This window comes from Mustela putorius, unplaced genomic scaffold, assembly GCF_011764305.1.
Source record: "Mustela putorius furo isolate JIRA1106 unplaced genomic scaffold, ASM1176430v1.1 tig00003898_pilon_pilon_pilon, whole genome shotgun sequence".
Taxonomy (NCBI): Eukaryota; Metazoa; Chordata; class Mammalia; order Carnivora; family Mustelidae; genus Mustela; species Mustela putorius.
Window position 1 is genome coordinate 18,056,157 of NW_025422047.1, and position 20,627 is coordinate 18,076,783.

Below are 20,627 nucleotides of genomic sequence, written 5' to 3' on the forward strand. Positions count from 1 at the left end.
CGTGACTTCTTTAAAAAATTTTTTAAAGACCTTATTTATTATTTGACAGAGAGAGAGCAGAAGCAGGGGAACAGCAGGCAGAGGAAGATGCAGAAGCAGACTTCCCACTGAGCAGGGAGCCCAACCTGGGGCTCGATCCCAGCACTCTGGGATCATGACCTGAGCCAAAGGCAGTGACTTAACCAACTAAGCCACCCAAATGTCCCTGCACATGACAGTTAAATATACCTAGAACATGGCATACAGAAATCTAGAGGCCATCGGTGGTTATCTTGGGGAATGGGAGGTACTATGGGAAAGTTTCATTTTCTCCTTTACACATTCTATATTTGAATTGTTTACAATGAGCATGGACTACTTTTCTATTCAAGAAAAATGATTTTTGAAATGGTGAAGTGCCAGCATAAATATATTGAGATCACAGAGAAGAAACTGGAAAACTAAAACATTAATAAATGTTAATAAAGTGAAAGATAACCTAGGAGCATCTGAAAAGTATGTCAGCTGCTTCTAGAACAGAATCACAGTGAGAGCTACTAGTGTAAATAAAGATAGACTAATTAAAGCTGAACAAATGGAAAGAGTAACCACCATCATGGAAGTTCTGAGACTGCCAAAAGTGTTCTACCTTGTTGACTTCAGATTTGAACTTTTATGAGGTAAGAAGAGAAAGAATTGTGTCATTAGATTTAATGGAGATGATAAAGAGTCTCTTTGTTTTAGTTAGAAAGAGAGAGAACTAACAATAACTTAATTAGATGGACAAAGTATATATATATATTTTTAACATGTTACTTATTTTTCAGAAAAAAAGAGAAAGAGAACAAGAGTACGAGCAGGAGGACCCGCAGGCAGAGGGAGAAGCAGCTTCAACATTGAGAAAGGAGCTGGATGCAGGACTCAATCCCAGGACCCTGGGATCATGACCTAGGTGGAAGGCAGACACTTACCCAACTGAACCACCTAGGTGTCCCAGTCAAAGTATAATTCTTAACTGATTAGTGTGTCTTATACGTCAAATTGTCAATTTTTTAAAAGACTTTTTTCAGATACAAAAGCAAAATAAACTTTTTTTTTCTTTTCTCTTAAAAAGGGGAGGAGGAATGGCAGAGGGGGAGGAAGAGAGGGAATCTTAAGCAGGCTCCATATCCAATGTGGAGCCCAAATGTGGGGCCCGATCTCACAACTTTGATACCATGACCTGAGCTGAAATCAAGAGTTGGACACTTAACCAACTGAGCCACCCAGGCAGCCCCCAAAATAAGCTTTTATAGAAAGTTTAGGAAATAAGTACAAAGAAGAAAAATAAAACCATAATCACTTCTCCAGAGAAAACTTATAATTTTTGTCAAGTCTTTTTTCTATAGATTTAAGTAATTGGAATATTTTCATTATAATTTTGTATTGTCTTTTAAATTTGGCATTGTACCACCAATGTTTTCCAAATTTATGATGTATTTGAAACATAATTTTTTTTAAAGATTTTATTTATTTATCAGAGAGACAGCGAGCATAGGTAGACAGAATGGCAGGCAGAGGCAGAGGGAGAAGCAGGCTACCTGCCGAGCAAGAAGCCCGATGTGGGACTCGATCCCAGGACGCTGGGATCATGACCTGAGCTGAAGGCAGCTACTTAACCAACTGAGCCACCCAGGCGTCCCTGAAACCATAATTTTTAATAGCTATAGTAACATGTGCACCATCATTTGCTTAGCTATTACCTATCTTACCGATGGACACTGAAGTTGTTTATTTTTTGCTATTGAAATACACTAAAATAAATATCCTAGTGACAAATACCTAAATATTAATGTTTTTAAGTCTGCTAAATTAGTTTATACTTCCATCAAGCAACTACCACCTTGCCTACAACAACGACTGTTATGTTTTTAAATGGCTTAATTGATAGACCAAAAGTATATTTAATTATAGGTTTAATTTACATTTCTTTGCCTTTTATTGAGGTTGAATTCTTTTTTTTTTTTTTTTTTTATTAGCTATCTTTAGGGTTTTGGTTTTTTTAAAGATTTTTATTTATTTATTTGACAGAGAGAGAGCGAGAGAGGGAACACAAGCAGGGGGAGTGGGAAAGGGTGAAGCAGGCTTCCTGCTGAGCATTGAGCCAGATGCAGGGCTCAGTCCCAGAACTCTGGGATCATTGGGCATTACCTGAGCTGAAGGCAGAAGCTTAATGACTGAGCCACCCAGGAGCCTAGCTATCTTTTGTGAATTCTTAGGAGTGCCGAATTAAATGTTATTCTAGTTTTAAGAAAACATTGAAGAAGAATCAGTTAAACTAAGAAGTGGGGCATTTATCTGTAGGATATCTTTTACCCACAGACTAGTTAGACCTTGACTTTTCTAACTATCCAGTCCTATAATGTTCAAGAATAAGAAAAAGTTTAAATATATGATCTTCTACATAGAGTCTTTCCTGATTACTGTGTGGTAACTAATATGACATTTAAAAAAAAAAAAAAAAGAAAAAAGAAAAGAAAAAAGTCTGTCCTGACTGACAGAACAGACATAATACCCTGCCTAAATGTGAAATTACTATAGATTTTCATTTCTATAAAAACTCATTTCTATACATCCCACAAATACTTGTATTTTAGCTTATTTACAATGTAAACATTCCATTCATGTGTTTTTAATGTTTGTTCATCCATTAATGATGAATATGTCCCTGAAAATTTTAATTACTTTATCTTTCTTTACACTGTAATATAAGACTTCACCTCCTAACTTCCTTCATTGTACTTAAGATATCATCATTTGGGAATCATCCCTATCAATCTTGAATGGGCATTTTTGTTTAAAAGGAATCTTCTCATTTAAATGGATCAGGGTGGGGCACCTGCATGGCTTGGTCCTTTAAATGTCCAACTCTTGATTTTGGCTTAGATCATGAGATCTCAGGGTTGTGAGATTGAGCTGGGGTGTTGGGCTCCATGTTGGCTGTGGAGCCTGATTATGGTTCTTTCTCTCTCTCCCTCTTCCCCCCACCCTGCCCAGACTGGTGCTCACTCATTTTCTCTCTAAAAAAGAAAAAAAATTTTTTTCTTAACTTTAAAAATGGAATGGGGTAACTTTTTAGATATTAGCAAATACTGCATAAAGAATTAGTTGACTACTAGATAAAAACAAAATTCTACAGAGATGGAAGAATAAAAAAAAATATTATCTGACAACTGCAAAATTGCTTAGGCATAAGGACTGGTAACAATTTAAGAGTGCTCTGCACGGTGTCCATTCTTATCTGTAATGATGTATCTAGTCAGAGAGATAGCATTGGTCTTCTCTGTGCCACATGAGCAAGAAGGAAGATAGGGCCATCTGGCTCAAAGAAGTTTCTGGGGTTTTGCTTTCCTTTCCTTCCTTAGAAGGGACTTTATTGGGGCACCTGGATCAGTGGGTTAAGCCTCTGCCTTTAGCCCAGGTCATGATCTCAGGGTTCTGGGATCAAGCCCCACATTGGGCTCTCTGCTCAGCAGGGAGCCTGATTTCCTCCCTAACCCGCCCCCCACTGTCTGCCTCTCTGTCAACTTGTGATCTCTCTGTCAAATAAATTAATTAAGTCTTTAAAAAAAAAGAAGAAGAAGAGACTTTATCATCCAGTCCTTTTCTAAGAGAGTGAAGTTTTAAAACTGACCTAAAAAATCCTGGTCTCTCATCTGAGGAAAAGCCAGAAGACAAGAGAATGTATTCACAAAATTACCAGCATAGGTCTGCAGTCTTTCTGGAATTACTGTTAACAACAGCTGAGGAGGTTGTGGTGACCCTTTCCCTGGCTTTCATGGATGTGAGGAAGCTCAGGGGCAGAAGCAGAGCTGCGATAATGAGCTGATGGCTACTAAGAAAGGTGCATGACAGAGCAGAGAGAAGCAAAGCTTTCAAAAGAATGCTTGGACCCTGAGGTGCTGTGGGCATGGGAGGGCTGCACAGCAGGTGGAGCTGGCAGGTGACTTCTCCAGACGGAAACAGCCATGCAGGTGCCAGTGTGACTTGTGAACAACAAATCACAGGTTTGGCAAAGCTAGAAAGACATCAGTTCTTTTTTCTATCCAATTTTGCTGTTATTACATGTCTGAGGTTAGAATTCTGTGTTTCAAAACAGTCTGAAAAACTCCTATTTTAAATTTAAAAAAAAAATCAACTCATAACCAAGAGGAAGCCCATTATTTTCCTGGCACCAGATTCTGAAGGAGCTACTTGGGAATACTACATAAAGTAAGAGGTGCTCCTTTACTTCGTTAGGGGCAATCTGTAAACCTGGCTGTTGCAGAAGCACTTGCAGGGAGAAACACAAACCTGGAAGTCAAAAGGAATCAGAACTGCAAGTTCACAGCCATTGTCTTAGTCTGATACTCCTCTCCCACCCAACTTCCCTTCTGATCATCAATTTCTCTTTTTCTATTACCAGTTTTACAGATTTTTATCTTTCTGGTCCTAACCACACCCAATCAAAATTATAGGACAATCTCTGGAAACCTGTTTATTAGAACAAAAACATGGATTTATTGGACACTTACTATGTATCAAACACTGTTATATGTACTTTATAGGAATTAACTCGATCTTCAAAACACCACTCTGAAGTCAGATAATAATCATAGCCTCTCACTTCACAGACGAGGAAACTGAGGCACAGAGTGAATGAGGCTCTGGCTATGGACTCAGTTCCAAGGACGAAAGTTATTATAGTCTGTCCAGTGGCCAAGACAACCCTTCTAACCAGAGCCGGCCACATTTCAGACACATGCACTTAGTCACAAGGAGGAAAATGACTGGTTTAAGTGAAAAGCCTTTCCCATTCCTGAGAGTCTTCCAGGTGTATGACCTACTGCCGATGGTTAGTGCATGTGAAGGACAATACACAACACTCCAGACCTGCCTGCGCCCTCGCACAGTTCATTCTTCATTATTCAAAACAGATGAGCAAGATACTGAATCCCACTCTAAGCTCTCTCTCTTTTTTTTAAGTAGTTTCTTCGCCCAGAGTAGGACCCATCAAGGGGCTTAAACCACAATCTTGAGATCATACCTAAGCAGAGATCAAGTGTTGGATGCTTAACCAACTAAGTCACCCAGGTGCCCCTAAACTAACTCTTAATTTGAGAAAAGTCAGCAGAAATACAGGTGAGAATTAGAAACAAGGTTAACTCTCCCCTCAAATCTAAGAATTTGGACAAACTTGAAAAGAGTAAAGACACTGACAAATACACTTACTAGTAAAAATCAGGTAAAGCACAGAAGAGTTTTTGATGTTGAAAACGTAATGTCCTCAATCAAACCTATGAATAAGTCTCTTTGTCCTGATTTTAATACAAAATAACCTGCAGCGGACATAGCCGTTCTGCCACAGCTTTCCGGGCCCTAGCAGGAGCTGCTCAAGCTGTGTTACACGGGCACCGACAATGTGTAGACATGCTTCCCTCGGACTGCTGGGAGTGAGTATCCCATGAAGACCCACTGGATGCAATCCTAAAACTGTTAGATCCACTGGAGACTCTAAATTCACTAGAGGTTGTAATTCTGAAACCTTCAAAGTCTAACTTTGTGGTGGTCTCCAAAGATGGTCACCAGGGATGGCTCTCAATGCAAATGTCTTTTCACCTATCAAGAAATGAGGTCTACCCCCTTTCCATGGAGTCTGGGCTGGTCTGGTAATTTGCTATGACCTAGAATGTGGCAGAACTGACACAGAGCTGGTTCTGGGCCTGGCCCCACAAGACCTGGCATTTTTTGCTCTTACACTGTCTGAGTGCATTCACCATGCCACTGAACAGAGAAGTTGCTTGCAGAAACCCAAGGTCCTCTTCCTTGGGCTGAGATACAGGGAGGCGCATCCCATGTGCAGCAGGCGAACCTCCCAGTCAGAATTCAGAGTGTGAACATGAATAAATTGCTGTGGTTTGAAACCACTGAAGTTTGGGATGGTTTGTTACGCAGCAGTGAATGACTGGCACCTCTATCCCACTGTACAGTGGCCATCCTGCTCCACCAGTGGTCTGCAAGCTAACGTTAGCTACAGAGAGAAACGGACTGGAGAACCAGTGTAAAATGACCGGATGCAAGGAAGCAGACAGAGCATGAGGTTTCAAACAGCCTCGGTTAGAATACTGGCTCAGCTACTTACACGCTGTGACCTTGGATAAGTTAATTTAGGGTTCTTGTATGTATGATTCCAACTATATGATACTTTTCCTAAAAATGAACAGAACGAGATGGCAGAAACTCTTCATTCCTGAGTAAAACTAAGACAAGAAAGGAAAGAATCATTCAGTTTTCTTCGGCTGTTCTGCCAGAAGCAGTCTATTTCTGACTTGGCCATTTTCTCAGAATATGATATAAAAATAGAAGAGTAGTGCCTGAATTATGCGTTAGTGAAACTAATAGCATGTTTGAAAAGAAGATCTGAGAATTGGTTTGGGAACAATCTAACTTAAAGTCACTGTACTCTTGGAGTTACAGTATGTGCTATTTTGGTTTCATACCACATAACACAAACACTAAGGCAGATTTATGAGCTATTTTCTTACATTTTTGTGGACAAAAATTACATTGGTAAAATGTCATCAAGCGGAGACAGTAGTCTTGCTAAACTCTTGGGCATTGGTTATTTATAATATTCAAGGACAAAAGACTTATTATTAAAATAATCTGCCCCAGTCTGAAATTCATAACAGGCTGTGTTTTTTTATAATGGGGTATGTTAAAACTACAAAAGTGAAAATCTGGTTCTCAGAATTACATTAAAAATTAAAATGTCTATTGATCAAAAAACATCTGTAATAAGTATATATGTACATATAAGAAAATATAAGTAATAATTAATAAGCTAATTAAGCACCCATTAATCACTTACGAAATATAAAGAGTTTGAAACAACTGTTACATTTATAGGCAAATGAGCTCTGTTCTGCAGTAGAAATGTTCTCTCTGAACAGCAGGGTCACATCCTACTTGTAGTGACAGGCATCTAAAATGTACCTCTGTCCTCAATGGCATATCTTCGGTTTCTGCAATTTCAGAGCTAAAGGTGTATTCGGACTCATTGCTGCTATGGGTGGAGTCTGTTCTCTTGTGTCCAGGCTTGGGCACATTCTGCAAGGCAGATAAACCACGTATAGTTAACATAATATAATTAAACCAGTTATAGTAAAACAGCACTCACCTCAACTTGGTTCTAATCCCCACTCACTGACTTGCTATTCTCATGCCCAGTGTGTTCCGTGTTGTCCTTAACAAACCCTCACAAAAGGGTCACTTTCTGAGCTCCTCAGAGAGAAAGATGCATCAGTAGGGCACAACAAGAAAAGTCACAAAACCAAATGCTCAAACAAAAATTATCTATGATTATTAGCAGAGTCCCCTTTGAGTTGTTTGTTTTGTTTTTAAATTTCATTTATTTATTTATTTGAGAGAGAGAGAGAGAGAGAAGAGAGACATGAGCAGGATTAGGGGCAAAGGGAGAGGGGTAAGCAGACTCCTTGATGAGCAGGGAGCCTGACACAGGGCTTGGTCCCAGGACCCTGAGATCATGACCTGAACCAAAGTCAGATGCTTAACCCAATGAGCCACCCAGGAGCCCCTGCTTTGGATTTCTTAAGTTGTGAGTGGCCAGTCACACTGGGTGAAGTGTAGGTATAATGCCTTAGCAATCAAACATTGACTTCAGTGTTGCAATTAAATAAAACTTAGTAAAAAGTTCAAGAAATATGTTTAATGATAGCATCATCATTTTTACTCCATTGTATTTGAGCACAAATGGAAAAAAGGAGAGGGGTTCTACACAGGTGACTATAATTTCTGTCACTTTTGTGTATGAAGTTGAATCTCAGGATTCAGCAGTGGAGAGGATGAGCCATGCAGGAAAGGAACCCTCTGACATCCTGGGGTTATTAATTCAGGAGTTCAGGTAACATTTCTATGACATGTGGTAACTATGAGATTAGCGTTCAGAATGCTTATGGAAAACAGAGAAATTAAACAATTGCAGTCTTCCCTGTCTGTAGGTGAGGTGGTTAGAGAATGACTTGAAGAGAGAAGCAATAAAAAAGCTGGATTTTGTGCCCCTCACTCCTAGGGTACCCCCTGCAGAAGAGGTGGAAAGTTTCAGTGACCTGCATCTCACAGGGTTACTGGCTTTGGGAGCTTCAGAAGGACATGTGGAAGCTTTTCTGACCTGTCCAATTTCCTTTACTCTACCCCCAGCCACAGGAAGAGCCAGAGTCCCAAAGAGCTTCTCTGCCTCTTTCTCTCCCATGTCCAGCTTACAGAGCAGAGCAAGCCATATGACCAAAGGAAAGCCAGCATCCAGGGCCAGATGAAAGCCTGCCACCCCAACCTGTATTCCAGTGCATAAGGAAGATCCAAGAACCCTGGAACTTCTGAAATTACCTAGAAGCTAGGGTACACACTAAAAGGAACAGTCATCCCACATAAAGTCAAGGGCACTTGGATTTACTGTGTACGTACACAAACAACCTCACACAAATTTCCTAGCCAACAGTTGTATGAGAAGGTGAATATTAATAAATTAGTTGTATCATTAAGAGAAATAGATAGGTCCTCCGAAATACCTGGACAAAGGCTTTTTGATAAGCTTATTAAAGATGAGTGAGACCTCTATTTTCCCTCAGGTGTGTGTCACTAAACAACAAATACTTTAAGGTTTGAATAGAGGCAACACTGCATATTCGCTATTTAATGTAACTTCTGGATACAAGGTAGTGGTTAAATGCTCTGGGTCTGAAGTAAGAGGGAGCTGGGTAGGAATTCCAGGTCTGCCATTTATGTGCCCTTTCTCCAGCTTCTCCAGGCCTCACTTTCATCATCAGGAAAAGGTGAATAATAGTATTATCTGCCTAATCGGGTTTATGTGAAGATTAAATAGGATAGTGCAAGTAAAGAGTTAGCATATTGCTTGGCATATAACAAGGATTCAACTCATGTGAACAGATGCTCCATCACTGTTAGGACCCTGCAGTAAGGTGACAACTCCCCTATGCCTGGCCTTGTTCCCCATGTTTTTAACCCATATGCTGTTCAATTACAAGGACAAACATCCTACTTGATCATCAAGTGCTCCTTCAAGATCTGGATCTCATCCGTCCTCTTTTAATCTGTCATGTCTCCAACAATTCCTTCTTTTCTTGAATCTGTTTTACTCTGTCTGTCAAGGTTAATGATCCCATTGTTGACACGCTGGACTCCCTCCTTATTGGGGATGAATCATGCAACACTTTACAAGCCTGCATTCCATTGCCTCATTGCTGTTTCAGTGTCTGCTTGAATCTCCTTCGCCCTGGATTTAGTGTCTTCTTCCTTGCCTCTACTCCACAACTGAATGTCCCTGAAGGAAAATCCACAGCACTTCCTGGTATCAGGGCCAACAAATCTAGACCCTGGTAATCAGTGGTGTGAACGTTGGCCCCTGTGTTACTACACAGATCCCCAGAGGTCCTGCAGCAGTCTATCAGTTCCCCTCCCCAAAGTCTCCTGCCATCTATTTGAGGACTCCGTTTACCACTAAGGCTTCCTAAGCACTGTGGCCGTGAGCGCTCCATCTGCAGAACAGCCTCAATGAAATATGAGCCAAGTACCCATCTGTCAGTTGTGAAGCTTCTACCTACACATTAAAATAAGATATTGCTATTATTTAATTAATCCTAAATTATAAAGTCCATTTTTTAATTCTCTGCAATTCTTGGCAAACATCTTCTTAAAGACTGCAATCTTGGCTGTGTCTGGAGCTGGGAAAGGAGACTTACTGAAGAGCTGGTCTCAAGCAGTAGGAAGCAAGCAGACTCTGATCTTCCTTCCTCTGCTATTTTCCTTTTCCCTCCCTCTGCCCATTTTGTCAACCAAGAGGAATGACAATGAGTCACAGGCACACTGGGGAGAGGATTATAGGCTGAGAAATCAGAAATCAAGCTGCTGAGCTGCACCCGGAACTTGATTACATCTTTTTTCCACAACATTGCTGGGGACAGAATGGCTAGCAGGCAGAAACTTACCCAGTGGGAAAGAACAGCCCTGCTAAGTTGCTGGAGGATGGCCATTACTGCTGGAGGGTCTTTTCTAGACACAGCTACCTCTCTAAGAAGGAGACCCATTAACCTCACAGATATTTCCCAGAATGTGCTCAGAAAGTGATGACTACATGGCACATGCTTCTCTCATTTTATTTTCTGAGGTTCCCAAGGAATGCAGTATTTTTTATTTTTTTTTAACCAGGCATGCAGTATTAAAGAATCCAGGAAATTCTGTAGGAAAAACAATCTCTTTGTTTCAACTAGTGATTCCTACATTTATATGATCATGATCATTTCTTTTCCCAATGCCACTTCTTAATATCCCAAGTATCTCGAAACACCTTGTAGGACACGAAACTTAGCTCTAACTATAATCAAAGTATAGATTCACCACAAATGCTGGCATAGTTATTCAGTAAATAGAATTAAAATAGATCCAAAAATGGAACTCTGGGGAGCATGATATTCCAGTACAGAAGAAAAGGACTCCAACAAAGAAAGCTAAAAATGGGCGAATGTGAAGGAGGAAAGATTTCAACAAGGCCAAGTGCAGCAAGGAGATCAAGGGAGACAAGACCTACTGATTTGTCCTTCGGTTTGTCAGTAAGAGTAACGGTGACCTACTCTTATTTCTAATTTCGTTATGTCACATAAAAATTATTGCTACTGATAAGAGTAGCAAGGTTTGAAATAACAGTCCAACTGTGGCATTTAAATTAACCTCTTTGAGACCAGGTTTTCTCTCTTCCAAGTGACAAATTGATTTCATTTGTGTTACATAATCTCCTTCATTTTGACTTTTTATTTTATTTATTTATTTTTTTAAATTTATTTATTTGACAGAGAGAGGGCGAGATCACAAGTAGGTAAAGAGGCAGGCAGAGAGAGAGGGGGGAAGCAGGCTCCCTGCTGAGCAGAGAGCCCGATGTGGGGCTCGATCCCAGGACCCTGAGATCATGACCTGAGCCGAAGGCAGAGGCTTAACCCACTGAGCCACCCAGGTGCCCCCATTTTGACTTTTTAAATGTTACATTTTTAAAAACGTTGTCAAAGGATCCAGATAGAAGCAAAATTTGAACCAAATATTCTATGCCACAGATCTCAAATTATCTTGTTTTTATAAGAGATATTTCAAAGCATTTCTAGCCATTTGTACCATGAGGTTACCCTCAAGGCTGATACTTACAGGGAACAAGAGAGCTAGAGAACACTTTGTCTCCTGACAGTAGGATAAGTAGAACAGAGAGACTGTGTAGAACTATTAAAAGTACAAGAGGTGGGCGCCTGGGTGGCTCAGTGGGTTAAGCCGCTGCCTTCGGCTCAGGTCATGATCTCAGGGTCCTGGGATCGAGTCCCGCATCGGGCTCTCTGCTCAGCAGGGAGCCTGCTTCCCTCTCTCTCTCTCTCTGCCTGCCTCTCCATCTACTTGTGATTTCTCTCTGTCAAATAAATAAATAAAATCTTGAAAAAAAAAAAAAAAAAAAAAAAAAAGTACAAGAGGTATGTTGGTAGATGGAGAAGAGTTCTTGAAATAGATAATTTGTAAAAATAGAGACTGAATTTTCTTTTTGTAGGAATCTATCTTTGCAATCACAACAACCAGTAAATACTCAATTATATAAATATTTGTTTTATATGAAAATTTTACATCAAGTCACCCAGTATGTACGACAAAGTATATGACCCAGTCTTTAAAGTGTTTGACTTTACAAAGTATTCACAAATAAAGTTAGATGATTTGCAGGATTTGCTTTACAACTCAAACCATTGGACAATGTGCAAAGGAGGGTAGAGTAGGGGTAGAAATGTGTTGGCCGTTTTGGAATTGGATCATGAGTACGTGGAGTACATGGGATTCATTCCACTGTTCTGCTTTTGTATGTGCTTAAATATTTCATTTTCAAAGAAGCAAGTGTTTGACTCACCACCATCAGAGTCATCTCTTCCTTGAGGTCATCATATCGTTCTTCTAAGCGACTGAACTCATTCAGAAGGTTCTGGTATCTCAGCCTCTCATCATTAAGATCGAGTTCCAGTTGTTTCGTTTCTTCTACTAACTTCTTCTCCATAGTCTCTGAAAGAAAGAAGAGGGGAAAGCATTACAAAGATGGCTCTCCAGAATTCAAGAGGACAAACATGTTCACTGACTTCCAGTTTCTCTGCAAAGTGTTTTACTTCTAGCGCCAAGAACTATGAAGAGTATCTTAGTGAATGTAGGGAAGAGCAAATATGACAAAAAAAAAAAAGTTTGTGAATAACAGCAATCATCTACTGAGTTCTTCTATGTACTAAGGATTCAATGCCACTAGATCATTCACTGGTTATAGCACATCCTTGATAAACTTTCACCAGGCATTGTTTAGTAACTAAAGTATTATTTATTCCAATATTCTGTTTCAGGCTATCATAAAATTCTTTTGTCCAAATTAGTGTACTCTGTCAAAAAGTCAGAGATACTCCTCAGATCTCTGAGGAAGCAGTGACTTCTCAGCGAACCCAGCTGTCCATGTCCTATGTCAACACTCTGCTCACCTCACTCTCTAGGCTGAGATCTTACAATATTTCCAGCATATTGACCCTCCACAGTCCTATCACTCCCCCATTTCTAACCAGATAAGACCCCCATGCCTGGCCATCTGTGTCACATCTCTTGTGTGTTGCCGGGGGTACCTCAACCTTTCCATTTACCACCCCGCTCTGCTGTCTCTGTTGCTAGTGGCTCACATTTGCCTGGGATGTCATCTGGAGATAGGAGATGAGCTCCTGACTGCAGATAAAGCAAAGTAAACAGCCTCAGATCTCAGCTGTATGTTTTACCTAAATAAGCCAACCAGTCACATTTATAAATATTAAGCTTCCTAACATTTACATGGCCCATTTTATTCTCATGTTTCATGCTAAATCTTAGCCTTCCTTGCCTGCTCCAACTGCTTCACCATCTCTTTCTCTTGTAGCTCCGTAAGGGTGAGGGCTGCAAGTGTCCTGTCACAACTGCTTCCCTGGTGCCACAGTGCTTCCCTAGTGTAGGGCTTTCATAATGTGTGAGTGAAGGAATGAAAGAATTTCTCCTCCCTATCACATTCCATAAATTTCCTTTTATTCTTACCAATTTGCAGAATTGGTCCTACCAATTTGCAGAAGCTGCCTAAGGCTACCAAGATATCTTCCCTAGGCAAATCTCATGTTAGTTCTTTGTTCTTCTCATCCAGTTTCAAGTATTCTTGTCATTCTGGATCTTTCCATCACATTCTGCATCCTAGCAGCCTTCTTTCCATATCTTTAGTGACTGTTTTTAATATCCCCTATCAACTTTTTTTTTTCTAGTTTCTTTTCTTCACCTTATCCTTTACTTGTGGTTACCCTATAAGGCTTAATTCCGGATTTCTTCTCTTTCCTTTACAATATGCCCTTTAACTGGGAGGGAAGACATAGTGGAGGGAAAAGCACAAGGGGTTCTCTTATCATCATAGCTTTAATGGATACCTTAAGGCCTATTTCTTCCTGTCTCTAATCTTTAATCTCAATTTGTTTTCAGCACATCTTAGCTGACATCTAAAATTTAACACTCTAACAACTTATCTCATTAATTTTACTCAAAAATAGGTACTTTTCGGGCGCCTGGGTGGCTCAGTGGGTTAAGCCGCTGCCTTCAGCTCAGGTCATGATCTCAGGGTCCCGGGATCGAGTCCCGCATCGGGCTCTCTGCTCGGCAGGGAGCCTGCTTCCTTCTCTCTCTCTCTCTCTCTGCCTGCCTCTCAGTGTACTTGTGATTTCTCTCTGTCAAATAAATAAATAAAATCTTAAAAAAAAAAATAGGTACTTTTCTCCCTCAGTTTCCTCAACAGTAGTAATACACCATTATTGTCATAATACATCATCTCAATACTTTAGAAAATTGTTATTCCTTTTTTGAAAACCATATCAAAAAGGATAACATTCTGGTGATTCTCTTCATTTACTATATCCTCACTCCAATCCATCTCTTTCACTTTGTCTCCCCCACCAATTTCTATAGCTTCAACCCATATCTTCTTAGCCCGCATTTATATACGCGTATACTCCTTGTAAATTACCATCATTCTTACCTATCTCACAAATAGCTGATAGAATAAATGTTCACATCTAGTTAGTTCTCTACTCAAAAAATTAGACTTGCCTTTTTATTTTAGGTGGAAAAGAATAACTGATCTTGGGAGAATAATATCCATTGGTTTAGCAAAAAATAAATAAATACATATAGACACATACACGTTAGCTCACGATTTCTTCCTAATTCAATAGAATCTTATAAGTCATAACTAATAAATCATACATGCAGAACAAAATTAATTTTTTAAAAAAATTACATAGGATACTGACCACACATGAATTCACATTTGTGCATAGAAAGACCAGATTTACAAGTTCACCAACTAAACCAACCAAAATATTTACAGTGCTTGCCTCTTGGAACTTCTTAAATTTACTGATGACAATCTCAACTTTTTTTTTTAATTGCTTCTTTTTTTTGAAGATTTTATTTATTTGACAGACAAAGATCACAAATAGGCAGAGAGGCGGGGGTTGGGGGGAAAGCAGGCTCCCCGCTGAGCAGAGAGCCCGATGTGGGGCTCAATCCCAGGACCCTGAGATCATGACTTGAGCTGAAGACAGAGGCTTAACCCACTGAGCCACCCAGGCACCCTGACAATCCCAACTTTTTAAAACATTGCAGTTGTAACAAAGTTGTAACATATAAAACTTTGATCCGAACTTGGCTGGAGTAAGGCAAGTTACACCCACATGAGTCTTACCTGTCATCTCCTTAGCCTGCTCCACGATAAGATGATTGAGGGTCTCTTTTTCCTGCTTCAGCAAAGTATTTTCTTCCTTCAGACTTGATACCAGCTATAAAATAAAACAATCAACTCAGATGGCTGCAGTAGACAGAGGACGCCCCATACTGAACTTAAAGACCACACCACAGGCCCTCTTTACCGCCTCATCTCTGCACCTCATTTCTTTGCCTAGGTCCATCTAGTCATTTTTTTTTTAACCTGGCTCAAGCATTAACCCCTCCAGAGAGCCTTTCTGGAAACTCCTTGCAATTAGGTGTCTCTCCTACAGGACCCTGATATGCCTTGGATGTGCCTCTTTATAGCCCTTAGAAATTATTGACTTTTACTTCCCTAATAGACCAGCAATTCCTAGAGAATGGAGAAAATTGCTGTTGTTTTGCTTTGTACCTTGAGCATTTAGCAACTGTCTGGCACCTAGTAAGCATTTGCTCTTGAAAGAATGAAAATGCCTTCTCACCTCAAAAGCCTAACAAAAGCTTCAGTGTACTGATGATTCAGGTATTAAGAGAGATTAAGGAGGTTAAGAAAGATATGAAGAGGGCATTTTGGTTCTGGAATTCACTGGATTCCTTCTGAAGCTCCCTGCTGTCTGTCTTGTGGAAGAGAATTTCCCTTTCATCTCCTCTTAAGAGTTTTACAGGGTTGCAAACTAGTCCTTTTATTCCATGTTTAAGCATTGACCTTACAACAGTGTGAAAATACTTAAATGTCACAAAACTGTACACTTAAAAACGGTCAAAGTGGTAAATTTTATGTTACGTGTATGTATATTTTGTCCACAGCGCATGCGCGCGCGCACACACACACACACACACACACACCCTACACATAAAACACATTGACCTTTCACTTTCTAGTTCTCAGTTGGATGAGGAATCCCAGGAAGCAAAAATTAAAACCAAAGGTAAACTTCGCAAAGTTGATAGTTTACTTAGTTCACCTTTGACATAAATGTGTGCTTGTGTGGAGTAAAATTTGAATTCCTTTCTCTAAGCATAAATTCAAGGAACTCTTTAAGTAATAGCTTGCTTTTTTCCCTCCCTCTGTCCTTTCCTCCCTCCCTTCCTTCCTTCCTCTCTTTTTAAAGTAGACTCTATGCCCAATGTGGGGTTCAAACTGTGACCCTGAGATCAAGAGTCACACGTTAAAGCAATAGCTTTAATTATAAAGAGAAAGTTTTCAGGAGGTCAGAGACAGAGAAAGAGAGCCCTATTAAAATTCAGAAAGCAGTACAGGGCGCCTGGGTGGTATAGTAGGTGCAGAGTCAGACTTTCAGTTTGGTCTCGGGTTGTGATCTCAGGGTTATGAGATTGAGCCCTGAGTCAGGTTTCATGCTCAGTGGGGAGTCTGTTTCTCTCTCTCTCCCTCTGCCCCTTACCCCATCCCAGGCATGTACTCTCTCAAACAACTAAAATCTTGAAAAAAAAATCTATTCAGAAATCAGTACAGAAAAAGCACAGGAAATTGAGAGTCTTGCCAATAGTTATAGCCAACAGTCAACTCTGTTTTAATTTAAAGATGGTAATTCTAGTGGAATTTATGAAAATCTATCACTTTTTTCAAGTAAGCTTTATGTTGAGGTACTTTGATTTTGCTTAAACAATACATTGCAGTGCTGCTTGAGAACTGTAATATTTTCTGTATTTAATGAAGCTTTGATATAAACATTGATATAAACTTGTAAGTAAAAACACCAGTCCACAAGCACTGTTGTTGCTGTTCTATCTGCATCACGGCTCCTGGCTACAAGTGTGCAGACATTTGTACTTCTCCCACTCGGACTTCTCAACACAGCCTTACAGTTTTCCAGAAAGATCTCTACTATCAGCTAGCAACATTTCACTGCTTGATTGGCTTCTTAATCATGTTAATCCTTTTGGAGAAAAAGGAGCCTACACTTCACCTAGACCTTTGTATTTAAAAAAGAAGAGTGTGGAGTACGTTCTTGGCCATTAATTCTCTTCTTAGAACAATGCTTTGCCTCTGTTCTTACTAGAGTCAAAAGGTTCTACTAAAAGACCTACAACTACTCATCCACTGAGTGGGAGACATGCTTGGAGAACACTAATCATGAACAGTAAACAAACTGACATTTTTACTTCACCTTCAACTGAAATCAACCTTGGGCCACATGGCCAGGTCATGACGACAGCACATTTACTTTGTGAAAAGAGTAGATGGGGATATGAAAACTAGTTCCCACCTGCTCGGTTTCCTGTTTGTATTTATCTGCACGCTCCTCAATGGATTTTTTCTCTGACTGAGTTTGTTCCAGGTCTTTCCGGAGCTTGGCAATTTCCTCCTGCAGACTGAGGACCCGTCCGGTAGCAACCTTGGCTTCCTCCTCACTTAGCTGGAGACGCTCTAAGTCACTTCGTAGTTTCTCAGTCTCAGAGGTGTATATTCCCTCCAGGTTGGTCAGTTTCTCCATGAGGCATTTGTAATCTTTGTTCTTTTTATACACACACATATAAGTAACAATAAGAATATATATCATCAAGTGTATTTTAAGAAAACCGTATTTATTCATCATTTTCATGCTATATCACCCTAGCACTGATAATATACCTAACCAAAATACTAACCACAATCTTTATAATCAATACCTCTTGAAGTGAAACAAAGAGAGAACAGGCAGAATTAATTCTGTTTTACATCATAAGCAACACAGATGTGATTTTCTCATGATCACAAGGTGAATTACCACAGTAAATTCTTAATTTCCTGATTCTTAAACCAGAAATAGAAAAATCTATACTTGCTTTTGAATATAAATCAGTGTTCTACTGAAAGCCATACGCTAGGCAGGTGATTCAGAAAAATGATAAAATGGGCTCAAAATCACAAGTTATTTACAAATCTCTTTATTACCTCAAAACACTTCCCACTCAGGTGAATTCCTCCTTCTCCCTGATGAATCTCACTTTATTCTGTTTGCTGGGTTTTGTTTGGTTTTGGTTTTGGGTTTTTTTGCCCTCCTCGGTATTTATGTATTATTAATTACTACTGTATCATTTGTATGTGCTAAAATATTACTTGGTAACTATCTCTAGGAAATAAAATTTTATCCCTGCAAACAGACTGTACATTACTCAGGAGAATGGACATCTTTCTGCCTCTTGCACCATATCTCAATGCTAAACAACTCATCTGTAAAAGGAACCTTAAAATTTATGCAGATGAACGATAATGATGGAAGAGATTTATAAAGTACAAAGTACAATATGACTCTTGGTCATAAAGGTTTGCAATGTTGTATATCTGGCTGTGTTCTCAGAATAATTTCCTCCCTTCATCTTGCAGGTGTAGTCTTACCTATGAGTTTGTCACTCTTTCCATAACAACATTACTGTCTTTATTATTTTACCGTTTTTGCTTCAACTGAAAAGTGAAGCCAAGGGGAGACACTGCTGACCACATTCCACGGCCGCCCCCTTAGGCAGCCCCCTGCCCCGGGGTCCCAAGGAAGACACACCTGCTCATCCACTTTGCGTTGCAGCTGCATGATCTTGTTCTCCATGCCAATGTGCAGCTTCTTGTAGCGCTCCACGGAGCGGGCCTCGATCTTGAGCTTCTTCAGCTCGCGTTTGGCCATCATCCGCCGGAAGCAGCACTGGAGGTAGATGATGGCTTGCGTGCTCCTCCTGTAGTGCGTGCGAGCCAGCCAGCCCCGCACCCACTTCTGAATGATAACTGCTTTGTGTTCACGGAGCATCTGTGGAGAAAGGGAAATCCAGGTAATGTCCGACCCTGGACCAGACTAGAGGTTCAACGTCATCAACCCAGCTACGTCAGGCTGAGAAGCCAGATGCCGCCCAAAGGAAAGGATACATTGTATTGTACTGTCTGGATTTTACGTATCACAAACCTATGCTTGAAGACATGAGGTATGACCAGTAATTTCACTGCAGAAGCTGACACAAGGGGTACTACAAAGTTTATTACTGATTTATTCACCTTTCCCCCCAGAAACAAACAAACAAACAAAATGACACTCTTGTTTGCCACATTTGAGGAAAGCCATTTTAGTGAGGATTTCCCGTTGCTATTTCAAATGTAGCAGGAATCCACTTATGAAATTCAAAGGTGGTAGAGATGGAGCTTTAAAAGGAAAATAAAAGATGAAGTGAACTAATCTTAATTTTGATTTTCTATTGTATTTTCTAAAAAAAAAAAAAAGATATTCCCCTAAACTTACAAACAACTTATAACAACATGGTTGCCTTATGAGATGAATTTGTCAATAAAGACCATCAAGAAGGGATTGTATAAAGAATTTCCAGAAATGATAAACAATTCTTGAATTTAAAAAAAAATTCTTGAACTTTAAGAAAGGTTAAATTAGCAAAACCTTGAGGTATTTCTAAGTCTATAATTTTATGCAATAACCTGTGTGATAGAACTGATATTTAAATGTATGTAATATACATACATAATGTATGTATAAAAAAATCATAGGTCTGTTGGAGACCTTAACAGTCCCTTTGGCAGTTGAAGTATGCCCTTTTCAGCTGCTCTCCTAATTCCAGTCTCTGCTCAGTCAGCCAGTCAGTGTGTACCAAGCTGCAGTGAGGCCGGCAGGCCGAGCTCTCACTGAGCATAACAATCCCAAGCGAGCCCCTTGCCTTATCTGGACGACTAGTGATGAAATGGATAAGACTCCATGATGAAAACTGAAGGTTTTCAGACACTTTCAGACTTTAAAACTCAGCACACAGTGGCAAAGCTATTAATGCCAATTTTCCTATGCCATTTCCTTCTCTCCATGTTACTTCGGACGTTGGTCCATTTCTGAAATTTCAGCCAAATGGAAACAGTATATAATTAGAGCTTCCACTCTCAATCTCATGTCCATCAGTGAGTCAGAGAAATTAAATGGCACCTGCACAGAGCCAGAAGGAGCACTGATGGGGTGCTACCGGCCTGTATATGAGCTTGCCTCTAATGTGCTACCCACACCGTGTCTAGTCACACTGGGAGCTGAGTTGGGCAGAGCCTGCCTCTGCTACACTGAAGGCCTCACAACCCAGTTCAGATATCCCTGAGGAAAACATCTCAGGTAGGGGTAACATCTCAGGAGGGCAACCAGTTTGTTGTATCTAAAACGTCAAGTTTAATAAGGTTTTACCTCTCCCTGAAAGCTCATGCCTATAGAGAAAGAGCTCCAGAAGGCATGGGCAGAAAGACCCGGAGTAGATGCTTTCAAATTTTCTTCAAAACACAGCTATATGGAGTGCCTGGGTGGCTCAGTGGGTTGAGCCTCTGCCTTTGGCTCAGGTCATGATCCCAGGGTCCTGGGATCAAGCCCGCATCGGGCTCTCTGCTCAGCGGGGAGCCCGCTTCCCCCTCTCCCTCTGCCTGCCTCTCTGCCTGCTTGTGATCTTTGTCTGTCAGATAAATAAATAAATAAAAATCTTTAAACAAAAAAACAAAAACACAGCTATATGTGTTTTGCTCATTCAAGCCTCATTAACTTCTGATTTTCTTTGCTGCATAAAATTATTTCACAATAAGAAAGTAAGATAAACACATAAAAAGGACCTGGACAAACCCATTCACTACTTGTGACCAGAGACATGTCACTCCAATCATTCTACTGATTTTCCTTCTAATGGTGAATGCCACCAAGCTCTAAGATCCAGACTGTATTTCCAGCTTATTGAGAATATACCCTAAAGCCAAGCTCAAAACCTTGCCAAAATGAGAGAGATAAAAACCTTCCATCAATTAGATCATATATTGTCAGAGG

General features: G+C 40.1%; 1 protein-coding gene across 8 annotated transcripts in view; it reads right to left on the reverse strand.

Annotated features, from left to right (window-relative positions):
- Positions 1–20,627, reverse strand: part of MYO5A (myosin VA) — a 189,742-nt gene that overhangs the window by 38,358 nt on the left and 130,757 nt on the right. For all 8 annotated transcript variants that reach the window (XM_045067909.1, XM_045067906.1, XM_045067911.1 and 5 more), the window contains exons 21-25: positions 18,354–18,593; positions 17,082–17,330; positions 14,834–14,927; positions 11,966–12,114; positions 6,994–7,107 (exon numbers count right to left, since the gene is read on the reverse strand). In XM_045067909.1, the coding sequence (XP_044923844.1) occupies positions 6,994–7,107; positions 11,966–12,114; positions 14,834–14,927; positions 17,082–17,330; positions 18,354–18,593 (846 nt within the window). The remainder of the gene's footprint in view (positions 1–6,993; positions 7,108–11,965; positions 12,115–14,833; positions 14,928–17,081; positions 17,331–18,353; positions 18,594–20,627) is intronic.